This window comes from Crocuta crocuta, unplaced genomic scaffold (assembly GCF_008692635.1).
Source record: "Crocuta crocuta isolate KB4526 unplaced genomic scaffold, BGI_CrCroc_1.0 scaffold340, whole genome shotgun sequence".
NCBI classification, from domain to species: domain Eukaryota; kingdom Metazoa; phylum Chordata; class Mammalia; order Carnivora; family Hyaenidae; genus Crocuta; species Crocuta crocuta.
In genome coordinates, this window is record NW_027530642.1 from 3,173,104 (window position 1) to 3,191,552 (window position 18,449).

Genomic DNA, 18,449 nt, shown 5'->3' on the forward strand with positions numbered 1-18,449 from the left:
ATACCTGGGCAAGTCAGAGAGGGGGCGGGGGAGGAAGTGCGGGGTGTGCCCTATGCTCTGACCTGACCTTAGCAGCAGAGGAAAGCCAAGAAATGAGGGCCGACAGGACTTTCAAAGACCTTAGCAATCCCTGGACACTGGGATCTCTTCCACACCATTCTTGCCTTTCCTTACACACCTCTGAGGAACTGTACCTACCTCATTCCTGGATGGCTCTGATGACCAAGTGCTTATATCCAGAAGCTGCCTGTCTCCCTAAAGCAGTACATACGGGTCCTACTTCAGCCTCTCAGAGCCCTAGAGAATTACCTACTCCCTTTGTCCTCAAAGATGTGTAGACACATCACCTGACCCTTTGCCATCTCTTTTCCATCCTGGACCATTCAGTATTTCCTAATCACTCCTCATGGGATGTGACTGCAGGCCCTTCACTCCCCTGGTTGACTGTGGTCAGGCCACTTTGTGGAGAGAAATGATTATCCCCTCCCTCTCTCTCAAACCATTCCTTTGTTGATATGCCCTTGGATTATTGTCCCTTCTGCATGTTTCAGACATTTCACACTCAGTATGTCCTTGAAATCTTTCCCTCCAACAATCGCATTCACTTCCAGCTCCACGCTCAGGTCCACCTTCCACGCAGGAGCACAAGCCAGGCACCTAAGAGTCAACTTGACTGCCCCTCTGGACCATCCCCAGCTCCCAGTCTCATCCTCTAATATTGCTGGAATCGGCTGACTGTCTACCCTGTCATTCCTGTCTAAGCCCCACAAGCGCTTGCCTGGGTGACAGTGCCCACACCCTGACCAGCCATGCTGTCCTGCAGTGACCTCGCCACTCTCTACTTTCCCCTTTCAGGGTTCCCGTTGCTCTTGGGGCAAAGACACAGCTTCCCAACACAGATGATCAGGCCTTGAGTGAGGCGGGGCCCACCAATTGCCCGGCCTTGTTCTGTCCCGTGACTGCAGCTACAGGCCTTGGCATCAGCAGCTCCCTCTGCTCTAAACCCCCAAGTGAGGCTAGGCGAACCTGGTTTTGGCACCAAGTCCTTTCAAAATCTTTATTATCATTTAAATTTTACATGGATTTGTTTCATTCTTTGAGGCATGCCTCCCTCCCTGACTCTAAGGTCAGCTCCGGGAAAGAAGGAATCACATCTGTCTCACTGTATCTCCATACTGAGAGCAGGGCCCAGCATTTAGGAGGTAGGTACTCTAATGACAAGCTCCCGAGAAGCTCTGGTCCTTAAGAGCACGGGTGACAGCTCCCAATGTCCTTCCTCACATCAGACACCCCTATGTGCGACCCAGCTTCCTGGGGGCAACACTGGCGTCCACATTGGGCTCTGGAGACAGATCGCACACCAGGTTAGCATCCTAGTTTATGTCAAGCTGATGGCTTGGTGTGTCCCTACTCTGCTCTTCCAGCCCCGTCCGACTTACTGTTGCCAGTGAGTATAGATGTCCATAAGGGTTACAGGCTGAGTCAGGAAACTTTTCTGCAGAGAAGTAAAGAGAAAGCAGCAATTAACCCTTCAGCATAATAAAGATCTTTTTTAGGCCCAACTCTCCAAAGCTTCATGGGAGACTTCTTGCTCTGGGAAATACGTCTGCTTGGCCCTGTCAGTGCCGCTCAAACCTTCCCAAGACAAGCAGGGCAAGTCCTTCCACTAAAGCCTTTTAAGACAACACATTGGTGAGGGGTACCTTTGAGAGCCTGGAGTTCGAATGTTCCAGGCTAGCACTATCCAGTTCCCCGGCACTCACCATGCTCAGAGGCCACAAGACAGGGCTTTTTCTATCCCTGACCTTTCCAAAGTCTTTTAAAGGCAGGGGGTGGGAGTTGGGGGTCCATGGTCCCAGGGCAGTATGAAGCACAGCCCAGACACCCAGGTGGCATGCCTACAGTCCGTCCACTCATCCGCTGGGAAGAGACTAGAACCAAATGCTGCCGGTGCCTTGGTAGAAGCAGAGGGAACCGGGTGGAATCCAGCCCTTTGGAGCCGAAGCCAGGTGGCCCACTCTGCAAATGTCAAGAACCGAGGCTGTCAAGCGCCCTGGGGCAGTTGAGTGAGAAATATAAGGCGATGGCAGCGTCAGGGATCTGGGCGGAATGGCTAAGAGGGCATGGCTGGAGTCTGGCAGAGCGCCTCTATTAAGTGGCTGAGTGTGTCCCTTCACCTCTTCGTGATTCAGGTTCCTTCTTTCTAACACAGGGATGAGCTCAGCACCCACCGAGCGGGATGCGGTCAGGCCTGAGCAAGATATTCTAGTCAGTGCCCAGCACACGAGCCGATAACGCCGACACTCTGCCCCTGGCACTCCTGCCTCCTCGCTGCCCCTCAACTGTGTCAGGCCACCTGCCCCAGCCGCGCTCGTTATTCTGTCTAGAATGCTCTCTCCTGCTAACTCCACAGCTTGCTCCTTCACGTCTCTGCCCAAATGTCACCTTCTCGGTGGGGCTTCCTGATCACCCTATTTATAACTGAACCCTGACATTCTTTATCCTACTTGCCTGTCTTATTTTGATGGCTCATACGATCATCTGACATACTGTATCATTACTTTTTTTCTTTTTTTTTAAAGATTTGTCATCTGTCTGCTCCTGCTGTGCCATGTGCTTCATGAGAACAGGATACTTTTGCCCAGGCAAGGGCCCCAACGAAGCCAGGTACAGCCTCTTGCCCCACTTACCTGTTTAAGTGCTAGAAATGGAGTAAGAAGGCAGTCAAGGTCCATAGAGGGTTGGGCAAACCCTTGGATAATGTCTTAGGACCCATCACCCTTTAGTCTCTCCGGACCCTCGAAGCAACCCTCAGGGCCAGAGCCTGCACCACAGTCAAAGGGATGACTAATGAGGTCAATATCCACGTTACTCACTTAAAACCCTCGGGTGCCTTACCTCTGCTCTTCAGGTAAAGACCAAACTAACTACCGGGGGGCTCCAGCCAGCTCCCCACCCTCTGTGTCACCCTGTACACCACCCTTCGGCCACAATGGACTTTCCAGAGGCCAGCACAAAGGCAACGAGTTCCCTCCCACCACAGAGCATCTGTCCCTCCACCTGAATATCCACCTCTCTTCTCCCAGGTCTCAAATCAACATCCATTTCCTCAGGAAAGCTGTCCTGGGCGCCCCGACACAGGCAACTAACTTGCCATCCTGATGCCTCTCATCCTTGGCACCAAACGTGTTATGGGTACAGTTACTTTCGTGACTCTTTATGTCCACCTCCCCTACTAGATTTAGACTGTAAACTCCAGTGGGGCTGGGGCACCGCGCTCAACATTCCATCCTCAGCACTCTGAGCGCCGCTTTAGGAGTTGCGGAAAAGAATGAATGAAGTCAGCAAGGGCCCCACCACATGCTCGAGTCCCAAAGCTGTCCGACTCAATATGGGAGGGACCAGGGCCCGAGCCTCGGCTCAGCTAAGGGGCCACAAGCCCCGTCCCCTTGGCGCCCTCTTCCGCCTCCTCACCCTTCCCCAGGGGCTGGTCGCAAGCCACCCCTCAGGCTCTCAGCAACCTTCCCGGCCCGCGGAGCCACGTGGCCTGAGACTTCGGAAACTTTAAACCGCCCTACCAGGAAGGGGTGGAGGTGGGCGCGGGAATTCCAAAGCCCTCCGCGTCGGATCTCCCATCCCGGCCCGCCCCCTACACAGCTGGGGGAAACTGAGGCCCAAAAGGACAGAGGGCCGAAGCGGGCAGAGGCTGTGGCTCCTTCGGCACCCCCGGGGGCTGCCCGGATCACCGCAGGGTCCGGCTTCTGTGCGCACGCCGGGCCGCCGCGGGAGGGGGTGCAGGCAGCACCCCTCCAGACCCCGCACGCGGCCCGCGCACACGGCCCGCGCACGCTTACCTGGCCACTCTGCTCCTTCACTTCCCGCGCCGCGCGCACGTAGCCCGCCTGCAGCAGATGCTGGTAGATCAGGGGAAGAAGCTCCCGCCGCTTCCTGGCCTCAGCCATGCCGGCAACTCCTGCCTGTCGGCTCACCTGCACGCCCCCCTGAGTCTCCGCCCGCCACTTCCCTTGTGCCCTTGGACCTCGCGCGACCCACTTCCGGCTCCTCTTTCGCCCTGGCCGCGAGGCGCGCCGGGAAGTGTAGTCTTATCTCCTGGAGTGGCAGGCCCCGGGCCTCAAGCGGCTGAAAGGGGCGGAGGCTTGGAGGGTAACAAGGCCTCCCATTGGCGGGAGGAGGGCGTGTTGAGACCTAGACCCGCCTCCTGGCCTTGAGATGAATGATTCCCTCTTACCTCCTCCAGACTTGCTCCCTGCAGGGATTAGTCTTTCATGTTAACTCTGACGGGTGCGATAGGGTCTTAACCATCCTGGAGCATCTTAATCTGCATCTCTCTCTGGTCCCGAACTTCCAGTGACCCACTCATTTATTCACTTCACAGATTTTTTTTTAGGACCCATGACTATTTATCATTAATTCACTCACGGCCTAAACCGTTTTTGAGCACCATACCTTAGGTTAGTGTTCACCTAGAATGGAGGGATAAAAAGATGAATAAGAAATGGTGGCTGCCCTCAAAGCTCACAAGGAGGAGAGTCGGTAACCAAGCAACTATGGTTCAATGCCTCCAGCTCATTGTCAGGGATTGGCACAGCATATGGAAACAGGGAGGAGGGGCACCTAACCCCAAAGAGACATCTAGCTTGAGGCTTAACGATGCAACAGGAATTTCTACTTCTGCAGAAGAAAGGACTGGCTTTCCAGGCAGAGGGCAGTGCCTGTATACAGACAGGAGAAACCACCAGGCACAGGCTGGGAAGCCCAAACATAGAACCCAGTCTGTGCTGGTGGGCTGTGGTTGTGGGAAATAGGGACCGAGTAAGAACACACACAGGAGGATGGGGAAATAAACAGGCCCTACAGCACCCTCTCCTGCCCAGCAGAGCTTGCACTTTGTTCCAAGGGTGATAGAGACTCTCTGACTGGTTTTATGTAGGAGGGTGACCTGGGTTTGCGTTTTTATAAGATTGCTGTCACCAACTTGTGGAGGATGGCTTTGTGGAGAGCAAAACTAGATGTAAGGTTGTACTTGTCGAGAGGAGGTTGGCAGGGAGAGGATGGAGTAGGCTGGGGAATATATGCATCAGTTCTTTTTAACTTCATGGACCCATTGAGAAACTGAAGACACATTGAACCACCTAGACTTTGCTAGAGAATTAAAAAAAATGTTTTCCTTGTATTTTATTTTATTTTATTTTTTTAGAGAGAATGAGCAAGCCTGGTAGGAGAGGGGCAGAAGGAGAGAGAGAATCCTAAACAGGCTCCACACTCAAGGCAGAGCCCGATGCAGGGCTTGATCCCATGACCCTGGGATCATGACCTGAGCTGAAATTAAGTCCGACGCTCAAAGGACCAAGCCACTCAGCCACCCTGCTGTAGCAAATTTTGAATGTGTAGAGACACATAACATTTTCCTTCCAGTTGTAGGACACAGATAAGCACATAACTGAACCTCCTGGGTTACTGTTGCTCCAGGAAAAGCCAGGGCCAGGACCAGGTGACTGAATGCAGTGAGTGAGGAAGAGGGAGGAGACTAATCTTCATTCAGCCATTTAGTACAAAGGATTTATTGAGCACCTACCATTATGGATGAAGTAGTCTTCACCCCAACAGAGCTTAGAGTCTAAAGCAGAGACACATCATACAAATACATAGTTACAAAGAGCGAGGACATGCAAAGAGGAAAAGGATAGAGTTTTTTTATGGGACTGTAAGCACCGTGCAGGAGTCACATGGCTAAGGTTCAGCTTCTGGCTTTGCTTTTTGTTAACTAGGGACCTTGGGTGAGTTACATCACCTCTCTGTGCCTCAGCTTCCTCATCGGTAAAATAGAAGTGATTATACTTTCTACCTCATAGGGTTGTCATGAGGAGTAGCTGCATTCTAAACAGAAATGCTCAGAAGGGCTCCGAACAATAATTCTGTGCTTATGTGTATGTTAACCATTGGTGTGAAAGCATTTAATGGAAGGAGGGGTTAAGGAAGGAATCCCTGAAGAAGTTATATTTGTGAGGAAATCTGAACTATGTATAGGTGACAGTGGGAGGGGAAGACTCCTAGGAAGAGGGAAGAACCAGTGCAAAGGGCCTGAGGCAGAACGTGCGGCTTAGAGAAGAGACGAGAAAAGGCCTTGGTAGCAGGGCGTAGAGGGAGAACAGGCGGATTGGGGAATGTGGAAAGTGGGCAGAGGCAGGTTCCACATTAAGGATCTTTCTTTTCATCTTAAGTATGATAGGAAGCCACTGCCAGTTTAGGTCCAAGAAGGACAGGATGATTTTTCATTTTTTAAAAAAAACTTTTAATGTTTATTTATTTTTGTGAGAGAGAGAGAGAGAGAGTGAGCAGGGGAGGGGCAGAGAGAGAGGGAGACACAGAATCTGAAGCAGAATCCGAAGCAGAATCTGACACAGAGCTCCAGGCTCTGAGCTGTTGGCACAGAGTCCAACATGGGGCTCGAACCCATGAACTGTGAGATCATGAACTGAGCTGAAGTCGAACGCTTAGCCAACGGAGCCACCTGGGCGCCCCTGGTTTTTCATTTTAATGTGACCTGTGGGAATGCTCAGTGGGGAGTGCAGTGGGGTGTGTATACATACATGCCGGAAGCCAAGGTAGGGGTAGGAGCACCCAGGGAGAAAATAACGGTGCGATGCCGGTGGCAGTGGAGGTGGAGGGCGGGGAAAGATTCCAGAGTCACCAGGAAATAAAATCATCATGGAGATGTGTTGGAATGGAAAGAGTGTCAGGATGGACTCTGAGGTTTCTGTGCAGACCGGCGGGCAGCTACTTTCCCTGAGAAAGGGACCACTGGGAGAGGACTGGGATGGGGGCAGAGCGAGGAGGGGGGGTGGGGGAGGGGGACACGGAAAGCATAAGTTCCACATTAGCCACGTCGAGCTTGAAATGCTTTAGAGACATCGAGTGCAGATGTTGAGGGGGCACTTGGGAACCTGGGTTTGGACTCGCACGAAGATGGGAAGCTGTCAGCAGAGAGATGATCATCACGGCCGCGGATGAGGGTGAGGGCCGGATCGCCCAGAATGCAGAACAAGGGCAGAGGCGAGGTGACCCAGGATGGAGCTCAGAGGCGCCCCCACAGGTTAGGGCTGCACAAAGGAGGTTGTGTCTGCCAAGACTGAGGAGGAGGGAACAGACAGCTAGAAGAAAACCCAGGAGAGTGGGTGTAAGGAAGGAAGGCAAGGACAGAGTTTCAGGCAAGTGGGGTGAGCCCGTGCGGAATGCTCTAAGAAGTCAAATGGGATGAGGATGGAACCATGACCTTTGGATTAATGACAGGGACGGCGATTGTTGATGGCTTTCGGGAGTGCCACTTCTGCGGAGTGATGGAGAAGGGCAGGGGGCAGTATTCTGATGAGTGAAGGAGGGGTGAGGGAGGCTGTGGGTCTTTATGGAGGAGGGAGACAGTGTGACAGGGTCAGTGTGTGTGAGTGTGTGTGTGTGTGTGTGTGTGTGTGTTGGGGGTGGTGTGTTCTAAGGTGCAAAAGAGTTGGGTTTGTTTAAAAGCAGATCAAGGGGAGAGAGATTAATTAGGGGTGTAGGGAATAGGGGAGATAGTCAGTGAGTGAAGTTCACGAGCATGTGCGAGGGAATGGGATCAGGCATGTGGGTGGAGGGGTTGGTCTCAGAGAGGAGGAGGGATGACTTCTCTAAAACCAAAAGAAGGAACAAAGAGAGGATGGGGTGCAGATGTAGATGTAGGTTTGTAGTGGGATGTTAAGGGAGATTTCATCTTGAGCTTCTATTTTTTCTGCCAAGTGGGAGGCAAGGTCTTCTGCTGAGAGCGAGGAAGGGGTGGTGAAGAGTCTGGAGGAAGGAGGAGAATGAGCATTCTCAGTTGAGAAGCAAACTTGCCCACAAAATCCCCAGTTGCCTGACAGTGTCGACGACCCAGTTGAGGCTGGCGATCGTTAATGGCTGTGCGTCCTGTCCCGTCCCACTGAGTGATATCCCCCTTCATAGCTCACCTACCCAGGTGCAGGCAGGGGAAGCTACTTAGTGGGGTTTATCCGGAGGCCTCCGGTTTTGCCAGATGGGTGGGGAAAAGGGGCACAGAGGTCTAAAGTGTTGGCAGGAGAGACGCCCACCCTCTGGGCTCTGGGCAGGGAGGCAAGTGGAGACAGAGTCAGTTTGCAGGGAGAGAGTGGACGGGGCGACCCTGAGGTTGATGACCAGCCGCCTGAGCTCAGAGACAGCTGACAACTCAAACTGATGGCAATGCCCAGCTACCTGATTGGGTGGCTGGATGGGCCACTGACTGAGATAGTCAACAGGCTGATGGGCATGCACATCTTTGGGAAGAACCAAAGGTTTTTTCACCCCTCCACGAACTAATTTTCACTCCCCTGTGGGATCATCACCCCCACTGAGAATGCACACCTTTGTAGGATATAAATTCCATGAAGGCAGATCTGGGGCTGTCCGGTTGCTTGTGTCAGCCCAACCTCAGCCCACATATCTTGGCAAGTGCCAGGGTGGTTGTAGCATATAGCCTGTCTCCTGAAGAAGAAAGGAGGGCAGCACGGGCAGGACATACGCTGTGAGGACAGGCCTGGAAGCAGAAATGAGGAAGCTTCTAGAAGGCAATGTAAAGGGAACGGGATGATGAAGTTTTGGCTGATGTTGGGGCAAATGAAGAACTGATACTAAATTAAAAACCAAAACCAAAACCAGGATGGTCTAACACCTTCTGTCTGGAAATAGGTTGTTCGATTTTGTTTCGTTCCTAATAAGATTCATTTCAGACACTCAGGCTTTGTCCTCAGCTCCTGGGAGGTGTCCTATTCTGTGGACAACTTCTTTATTGCCTTGATTTTCTAAATCATACCCTTCCCTGAATTGCCTCAGGGCCCAGGCACAAAATTAAAACATTGAACTGATAAAATATAACGTGGCAACAATTAAGGCAGCAGCAAACAAAACAACACATTAAAAAAAAATTAGTCTCAGAGAATTTTTTTTTTCTTTCCAGTGAGAAAAAGATGTCTTTGTTAGTGGTAGAAGCCAGAAGCTTCCAGACCACTCCACTGTGAGTGCCTCTCTGGTAAGCAGCACGCCTTAGTCATCTTGGATTCTCAAGCAGGGCACAGTGAGGGCACTCAGGAAATGGGTGATGGAAAGACTGTCAGCAGAGTGGAAAGACGCTAAGCATGTGAGACACGATACTCTTCTTTTCCCAGCAGGGCGTCTGTGGCACAGGATTGGAAGGCAGCATCGTATAGGGTGGTGGCTAGTGAGCCAGGAATGAGAAACTGCCTTTTTGGCTAGGCTCTGCTGTGTGACCTCGGGCCAGTCTCTTGCCCTCTCTGATCCTCTATAATTGTTTCGGTTGCAGAGGTTAGACAAAGGCCCTTTGGGCATTGGGACTCTCAAGAGAGGGGCCCATCTGGGAAGACTGCCTTTGCTCCCTGGACCCAAAGACGCCCCCTTCATTCCCTGTAACAATGGGTTATCCTTGGGCCAAGTCGCTTGCGCCAGGAGGTTTCCCACAGCCTCCTTCCCTCTCCCCGGATGAGTTTCTTGCTTTCTTTTTATCTCGGTCTCATCAGAGATTTTAAAGGTTTACAAAAGGTTTTAAGGTGATTACGGAAGGCAGAAGTCAAACAATTCAGGGATGTATAAACACCAAGTTAGTCCTTCCCTCCATCTCATCCATTCCCAACCCCCCCCCCCCNGCCCCTTCACATCCTCCCTTGCTCAGACCCACACAGACACCCTGCATAAGGTTTTAATCCTCCCTTCCCATTTCGTGGCTTGACCTCTCTTTTCTTTCTCGCTGTAACTTTCCTTTTTCCCTGAGTGATCTATCAGAGCCATTTCTCCAGACGCTGGGGTCTGCGCAGCTTTTTGAGTAAGAGCGGCAGCTCCTGAACCGTGAACTGGCTCTGTGCTGCGGGAGCACTCACTGGCTTAGCCCTCAGAGCACCCGTGAAGCAGGTAACTGTTTCTCTGTCCTGTTTACAGAGGAGGGAAGTGAGGCTCAGCGACGCAAGGCCAGGCTGTCCCAGGCCGTGAAGCTAGTGACTGAGGGGCAGGGTTTGGGTGGACGCCAGCTGCAGGGTCAGGGGAGACCCCTGACAGACCGAGGTGGGAGATAGCGTGGGCCGGGTTATTCACTCTCCTTCTCTGGCTAAGACTCCAGCCCCCCTCTAACACCCTGGTAAATACGTCCTTACAGACTAGAGCTTTAATTTTTGTAGAATGGAATGAAAGTAGGCCAGAGGGGATGCTCTGGTTTATTTTAATAGCTAAAGCCGGATTAACTGCCAAAAGGGCGTAGCGATTCACAAGCTCATCAGCATAATTTCTGATTTACTGGTTTTATTTCTCAGAGCTGGAAAAGTGTCCTTTGAGAACATGGCGCCTGGGTTTTTCCTCTCAAGGGTGAGGAAACAGGCCCAGGGGCAGAAATTGACTTGATGAGGTCCCAGTGTGGTAGAGGCCGAGGTAGGCCCTATCCCACTTCCCTGGACCACTGTCATGCGTCTCTTCCCTCTCTCTGTATCTGCCCTGCTCTCCCTCCCCTGTCCATTCCCCACACTGCATTTGGTGTTGCATCTCTCCCCTGCGTATCAAACTTCTGGGTGAGCCACTGACCATGAGAATAGATCACAGCTTCCTGATAGGCATTCAAGCTCATCCCTGCCTGGGCATCCTTCAAAGCCAAGTGCAAACACCACCTCTTCAGTAGTCCCTTCCCTGACTGCCTCAGCTTCTCACCTCAGCACAGTCATCTCTGGTATGCAAGGCGGCCCTCTCTTCTGCCCGCTGGGTCCAGGAGCCACATTGCAGAAGGACCCACCAGGAGGGGGCAGTGTACAACCGAAGAAAGGTCTCCCTAAAGGTCAAGGTCACTAGGGTAACTGAGGCCCACCACAAGCCCTCTGGTGTGCGGCCCTTCATCTCCAGTGTCCATGCCTGTGGGAATATGGGATTCACCCCACTGGTGTGACCTTTGGCAAGCTGCCCCTCTCCCCCTGCCTGTTTGTATCTCTGTAAATCGAGTGGGTTGGACCAGCTCCATGTTTCTGAAAGCGCGATGATGCACAAAGTGGCTTCGGGAGATAAATAGATGGACATTTTAAGATGGAAATCATTAGGTATTTATTTTAATGTGTATTAGACAAAAAATAACTAGCACATCAAACCTGTTATTTCACAGATATTATTGCTTAGAATGGGGCTAAAGTAGGCATTCAAGTAAAAAAAAACCAGTGAGTCAATGTAAAAGAAAGTAGCAATTAAATAATAGTACAGGTGGTAAGACGGCAGTGAATGGTTTTGCTCTAAAAAACGTTGGTCTGCCTTTGAAGTTCCAGAATTCTGTGATTTGGGGTGATTCCTGTTCTTGCCAAGGATGGGGGCAGGGAAGAAGCTGCCTCCAGGGGCTGGGGGACCAGGCTTAGGAGCAGTGGGGCAGGAATTCAGCAGATGGGCCCTGTCCCCACCACCAGACCCTCCCTCTCCTGTGGAGGGGTGCAAGTGCCTGCCCCTCCTCCCTGCCTTCTTTCTCAGCTTCCCTGCGGTTACTAAGGAGTGGGAGGCTGAGAGGGGCCGCATTCTGGAAGCTCATCTGCTCCCTCATTCTCACCCAGCACCCTGCTTGGCATCAACTATTCAGGGTGATGATTAACAAGGATGCAGGAAGGCACTGGGGATGGGGAGAGAAAAATAAGGCGATGTGGACAACGTTTTTTCACCTATGCGAACGTCCAACCTGGAATGACCTTCTGATTTCCAAACTCACACCCTCCGACCCCCGGAGCATTGGAATCACCTGGCCATTCAACAGAAACACAGGTCCAGGGCCCCCCCTCAGGCAGTTCTGAACACGGGGCCACTGTATCTACAATCAGATGTCATTCTGATGCTTCCGGGTTTGGAAGCACCATGTCAGATCTCACATTCCCCTCCGTGTACCTGAGAGACACTGAGGCTGAGAGAGGTTTATCGCTTACCCAGAGACCCAGCAAACTGACAGCACATGCCCTGACAGCCAGCTCAGAACTTCCCACTGAGCGCCCCTTGTTGAGCCTAGTCCATGGTTAGCAGAGAGAACGCCACTGACAAATGTGGTGGGGTTTCTTCGAGCCTCCTTTGCATCTGGGCTTCTCAAGGACTTTCCACAGAAAAGAACATGCTGTGTGAAAGCCATCTGCTTTAAAGACTGGAAGGGGTGGCGAGGGGAGGAGGGGGTGGTGATGGAGGCGGTGGCTGGGAGATTCAGCCTCCTCTCCACAGTTGCCAGCCTGCACGATCACACGGGATCCTCAAGGAACAGGACTGGGAGCAACGGCTAGGGGTAAATTCCAGATGGAATTTTCTAACAGTGACCTGGGAGACAATGGACCTTGGAGCCGTTANACCACAGGGACAAATACATAGAGCTCCCATGTTCCCAGGACCCAGACTGTGAAACAAGACAGGGCGAATAAGCAGGAGCGTCTCAGCCTCTTCCCCGCTCTCCTGCCCAGAGATAATCACCACCCTGTTCCCTGAGGTTGGCGTGAATCATTCTTATACATATTTTTATGTTTATGCTATATACGTATACATCCATAAAACATGTAATGTATCGTTTTGCAGATTTTTAAAGTTTCTGTAAGTGATATAATATTGTACATAGCCTTCTGCAACTTGCTTGTTTTCTTTCAACATCTTGTTTGAAATTTATGCATGTTATGTGCAGAGCTCGGTACCTACATTGCCGCTATTGTAATCCATTTCATTGCGAGTATGTGCTACGATTTATTAAGCTATTCTCCTGTTGATGGGCATTTGAGCCATTTCCGGTTTTCCATCACGCAGGCCTCGCTGCCAAGAACGGCCTTGCACATGTCTCCCGAGTCTGGCTGGGGAGGGGTTGCTGGGCATGTGAGCTCCCTCCAGTTCACTCGCCATCGCCCCACCGCCAGCTTCTGTCGCTCCACAGCCAGACTCACGCTAGCAATTGTCAGACTTTGGAATTTATGCCGCTCTGATGGGGCCAAATGCCTCTCATTGGTGTTTTTAATTTGTGTGTCTCTGATCAGTGGGGCTGAAACATTTTCATCATCTCTCTGGTCGCCTGCATTTCCTCTCCTGTGAATTGCCTTTGTATCTCTGGGCCATGTTTCCATTGTGCTGTCTGTGTCTTTCCTACTGATTTGTGGGAGCTCTAATCCTGGGCCTGTTGCTACTATCTTCTGCCAGTCGGTGGCCTGTCTTCGCGCTTTATTTATGGAGTCTTTTGATGCACAGAGATTTTTACATTTTAATATAATTACAGCGTCAATCTCTCCCTCTACGGTCTGGCCTTCTGCAGTAAGCAGAGGCCATCTCGCCAGCATCGCGCCCTCCATAGGAGGTCTTGCGCTGGAGTGGGAAGAGCATGGATTCCCGAGGGGGGCCAGGTTGGGCTGAACCCTTGCTGGGAGATTTTCAGGGGATGTGAACTTGGGAGTAAGTTACTTTACCTCTGGGTTCCAGCTTCCTCACTTGTAAAGCAGGGATAAAGACAGCCTTAAGCTTCAGGGGTGCTGTGAGGCTGGAGGGAGGAGGCCAATGGCAGAAGGGGACGGAGGGTTTGCTGAGAAGACTCTCCAGAGTCGCTGTTACCAGAGACCCATCCAGCGCGGCTATCCCGGTGCCGCCTGGTCCAAAGGGATTGTACAGTCTCTTCGAGCCTGCCTACATCTCAGAATGCAGCTGGGTCCCTGGAGGAGCGGGCCTTGTGGCAGCCAGGCCCGGCGCCCCTCCCCTCCCACTCAGGCCCTGGGTCCCAAGCCCGAGTTAGGTGGCTCCAGAGGTGGGGGCAGGTATGGATAGGCATTCCTGATCTTGCAGGAGAGGTGGGAGGATGCACACCATGGCTGCTGAAGGTCACTTACGCATGGCAGCAGGCTTGGGAGAGCATCTGATGGCTCCAAGCAAAATACCTGAGAGAAGAAAAGGACACACGTGTCCAGTCACTTTCACTCATATGTGACCACATGTCAGTCCGCACAAACAGGTCTCTTGAACCCACGTGAGGGGGGTACCCCCCCATCACTTCCAAGCGATTCATCCTGGGCACAGCACCCTCTTGGCGCAGGATCAAGCCTGGGGGGAGGCGGGTAGAGCCCTCTGGGGTGAGCAGCCATTTGGACAAGACCACGGAGCCGACAGACAATAAGGTGAAAGGATACTAATATCCACTCCACTTACCCCAAATCGCTCTACCACCTCCACCACCATAGAGGGGCCAGCCTGCTTAAGGGACCAGAGCACCGGGATGGCGGTCAGGAGCGTTTACAATCAAAACTTATTTCTGGAGTAGGCGACACACACATGACGTACAACTATAAAGGTACAGAAAGGATGCAGAGAAAAGTCTCCCAGCTTCCCACCCTTCTCCCCAGCTTCCCAGGAGGAAGCAAGCAATGTTATTGGAGGGTGTATACATATATGGGTTTATATAACATTGAGAGTAGCACATTATGCACATTTGGTAAACTTTGCTTATTTTTTTCCCACCCTATCTTCTCTCTCCCAAATTTAGGACCTGGACTATAACGGGCAGGAGTGAATACTTGAAGAGTGGATGGGTTAGTGGCTGGGGTAGTGAATAAATGAACGATGTTCATTCAGGTTGAGGCTTTTTAGACCCTCTACTTTGAGCCTCATCCCTGACCCTGGGAGGTTCCCTCTTGCTTTGGCATGTCACTGAAGGTGGGTACATTCAGGCCTTCTTGACCCTGGCACAGAGCTGCAGCAAGGGGGGGGGGACTAAGTGAACCAGGCCCACTGATCAGCTTCATTGTCATTTCCACCAGCAGATGGTTACCAGGGAAACTTAAAGAATGTTAGAACTGGGAGGGGCTTTCAAGCAATGTGGAGGCAGCCTGACAGAATCTCAGATTGGAGGGTTGGCCTCCCCACGAGTTCCTTCAGACTTTAATATTTTTATGTTCATTTCCACGATAATCTAAAACAATTAAAGGCAATCTTTTCAGCTCCTCTGGCTATCTGCCTGATAATGGCATGCGGCCGCGTGACTATACCTGTGTTAGTGTTTGTGTTTATGATCACATTGGCACTGGGTTAATCAATGACTCTATAGCCTCCTGAATAAACCAAGATTTTCACAAAGGTCAGACAGGGCAGGTTCTTATATTTTATGTCTGTAGACCCCTAAGATCCCTGGAAATATTCTTAAGGTCAGTGAGAAAAAAAATTTTTTAAGTTTATTTATTTTGAGAGAGACAGAGAGAGAGAGAGGGTGAAAAATCCCAAGCAGGCCCCGTACTGTCAGTGTGGAGTCCAGTATGGGACTTGAACCCACGAACCATAAGATCATGACCTGAGCCAAAACCAAGAGCCAGACGTTTAACCAATTGAGCCCCCAGGCACCCCATGGTCAGTGGGACATTTTTAAGGCATGTGTACGTTACTCAAGTATGAGAAGCCCTTAGTGAAGACAAGAGAGTGCCAGGCAGGGTCTGGGAGCCTGGACTGAAGTCCTGTCTCTGTGTCTGTCACTTGGATTCTTTGGAGTCTTCTGCTTTAATTTCCCCCCAATATATTAGGGCTCAAGAAGCCTTCCTCGGTGCATATCATGAAGGCAAAATGAGGTAGTGAATGTGAAAATTCTGTCTTTATAAACGTGTTCAACTCTCTCATGTTATAAAGGAGGGAAACGGGCCTGAAGAAGCCGAACGATATTTCCAACATCAGTTACTGGCCGAGCCGTGCTGGGGGCTTGGGATCCTACCCCACCCGGCACTTCCCCACCGCCCCGGGGAACTGAGGCCCATCAGCAGCAGTGGTGTGATTTTAATTCCAGAAGTGTAATAATAACACCTCAGGTGGGGCCTGTCACTATTTGGGCAAACACACTATCTTTATTTTTATTTGTTAAAGAAATTAAATTAAGGAAGCCAAACAAATAAATAAGCACGTTGCACTTTCCACAGCCATACCTCTCTTCCCGGAGCGAAAACAAATTCTTTCTCAGGCAAAGGTCAGACAGGAGGCATGTGGGGACAGAACACGCAGCCGAGTTGCTGCAGTGCCAATGTGTTTTACCACTTTGACCAGTGAAAGGGCCACCGAGCCAAGCACATGGGCTTCACCTCATCACCCACACTTCCGGAGAATGTGCTTACGGGGCTGGGGTCACACAGCAAAGACGATTGGTGATCCGTGCCGTTTCTCCCAAGCTGACCCTATATACCCCTCATAGGTAGTAGGTGCTTATGAGTAGAGTCACATTCTTTGTGTTTAAAGATTTGGAGGGGCCCCTCAGAGATGGATCTCCAGGTTCAAAATCAGGAGATCAGGAAGCAAGGGAGCTCAGGGCAGAAAGGGCCTTTTGGCCCGGATTTCAGGGATTAGGCAGGGGTAAGGCCAGTGCAGAGGCTGAGGGCAGACGTGACAGACTGCTTGACTGATTTGTGGTATTGATTTCTGTTGGCTGAACGCCTTCCACATGCCAGGCTCTGTGCTAGATGCTGGGGGTCCTGAGCAGAGAAAGTCTTGCACCCCAGAATCCCCCAGTCTGTGGCTATGAGCCCATGGTGCTGAATAAGAATTTGGGCTTTGGAATCAGACAGTGCTACGATGTGTGACACCGGGCGAACCACCTTAATTCTCTGCATTTCAGCTTCTTCCCCCATAAAATGGGAGGAGGATTAGTACCTGCCTCCTTGGCTGGGAAATAAGAGACAACCCTAAGGAGTGTCACTCCGGGCACAGAAAGGGGGGCGTAGGACCTGCTGTCCAGTGTGGCATCTGACGGGGCTTGGGCCACCCTGGGAGACAGGCCCATCTCCTTCCTCTGCCCAGAGCCCCTGGACAGCTCCTCTGAGCCAACAGAAGGAGGCAGTCGGATGGGCATCTTCCGTCCACGCACCCCGGGTTATTTATAGTTGATTTGTTATTGTGGTTATTGCAGTTGCTGTTGTTTCTACTAAGAACATTAATGCTATGAATAAACTTGTACGTTTTTCTTGGTGAATGTGAACCAGAGCTTCTCTGGGGTATGTATAATAATAACAAACAACCGGAAAGGTAAGGGCATGGAGTGATCAGGATGAACGTCATGGAGCTGGAGGTATTCCGAGAGGCCAGGTGTTAACCTTATAGCTCCCGGATCATGGGAATGTTGGGAGGGTCCCCAGGAGAGGAGCTGGGGTAGATCATGGGGGGTTGGGGGGGGTCACACAGTGAAGGAGCTGGGTGGAGAGACGGGGCAGCAGCTGACCTGAAATTATTTCAAAAATTTAATAACCAGTGTGGTCAAAATGGTAAGCACTTATGCATATATACCCGAGAATATATATGCCCAGGAGTGGAATTGCTACATTATAGGGAAAGTGAATGATCAACTCTATAAAATAATACCAGATGGTTTTCTGAATTCTCCCCATAGATGCTCCTGTTAGAAGTAAGTCACCATATCCTTGCCAACACTTGGTATTGTCAAGCTCCTTATTTAAAAAAAATTTTTTTTTTTTACTTTTTGCCAATCTCGTGGGTGTAAAATGGTCTCTCATAATGGACTTAATTTGTATTTCTCTGAATCCTCATGAGGTTGAGCCTCTTTTCATAGGTTTTTGGGCTTAGAACGATTTTGCTTAGACAGCCCGGGCCTCTAACAGCACAGAGAACATTCTGCTAGCTCCCCGCCTTAAACAATGGCCAGGGAACCTGATAGTGCTGGGTGGGAAGCCAGGAGACCCGGGTTCCAGCCCCACTATGGTTACATCCTCCCTCTGTGGCCTTAGGCAAGGCATTTGCCTTTTCTGAGCCTCAAATTTCCCATCAGCCAGGTTGGGGAGAGAGCCTTACTCTGCTCACAGGGAGGGCAGCTAGGAGATCAAATGAGCTCACGGAAGTCCATGTGCTTTGGGGACTGAAAAATCCTATACCAGGCAGAGATTAATACTCACTCTTTGAAGACAATTTAAGAAGGTTTTGAAGTCCAGGGGAGCGGGAACAACCCACGGCCCTCCTGGAAGCAGAGAGCACCAGCTCCAAGGCTTGAATGAATATCTCCTTCCTTCCCAAACCATTCCAGGGCCCTCTCCACACCCATCAGGCAGAGAAGGAACGAAATCCATGGACTCCGGGCACAAACGTGCCTTAGCACCCTGAGGGGCTCCGGGACCCAAAAAGCGTGCCTGGGCGGCTCTAATGTGAAGACAGGCAACCCTTTGGTGCCTGGTCTTTCCTTGGGAGGCCAGCCGTTGCAGGCTTTAGGGCCAGGAGGTGGCCACGGGCTCCACTGTCCTGGCCGATAAGTAGAGGTGCAGCCCTGGGACAGTGCCCAACCCTTAGGTTCATGGTTTTTTCCTCTGTTCCTTCTGGCCTCCAGTGCTTTGCCTGTTTAATAGCAGGGGGGTTAGCCTAAACAGGCATTTCTCAAAGCATGCACTGTGGTGCGATCACCATCATGG

The 18,449-nt window shown here is 51.3% G+C and overlaps 1 protein-coding gene across 1 annotated transcript in view; it reads right to left on the bottom strand.

Annotated features, from left to right (window-relative positions):
- TCOF1 (treacle ribosome biogenesis factor 1) overlaps positions 1-4,006 on the bottom strand; it is a 38,198-nt gene extending 34,192 nt beyond the window's left edge. Inside the window, exons 1-2 of the mRNA XM_077769006.1 lie at positions 3,855-4,006; positions 1,440-1,495 (exon numbers count right to left, since the gene is read on the bottom strand). Coding sequence (XP_077625132.1) covers positions 1,440-1,495; positions 3,855-3,962 — 164 coding nt within the window. The 5' untranslated portion in view covers positions 3,963-4,006. The remainder of the gene's footprint in view (positions 1-1,439; positions 1,496-3,854) is intronic.
- Between the last annotated feature and the right edge of the window lie 14,443 nt (positions 4,007-18,449).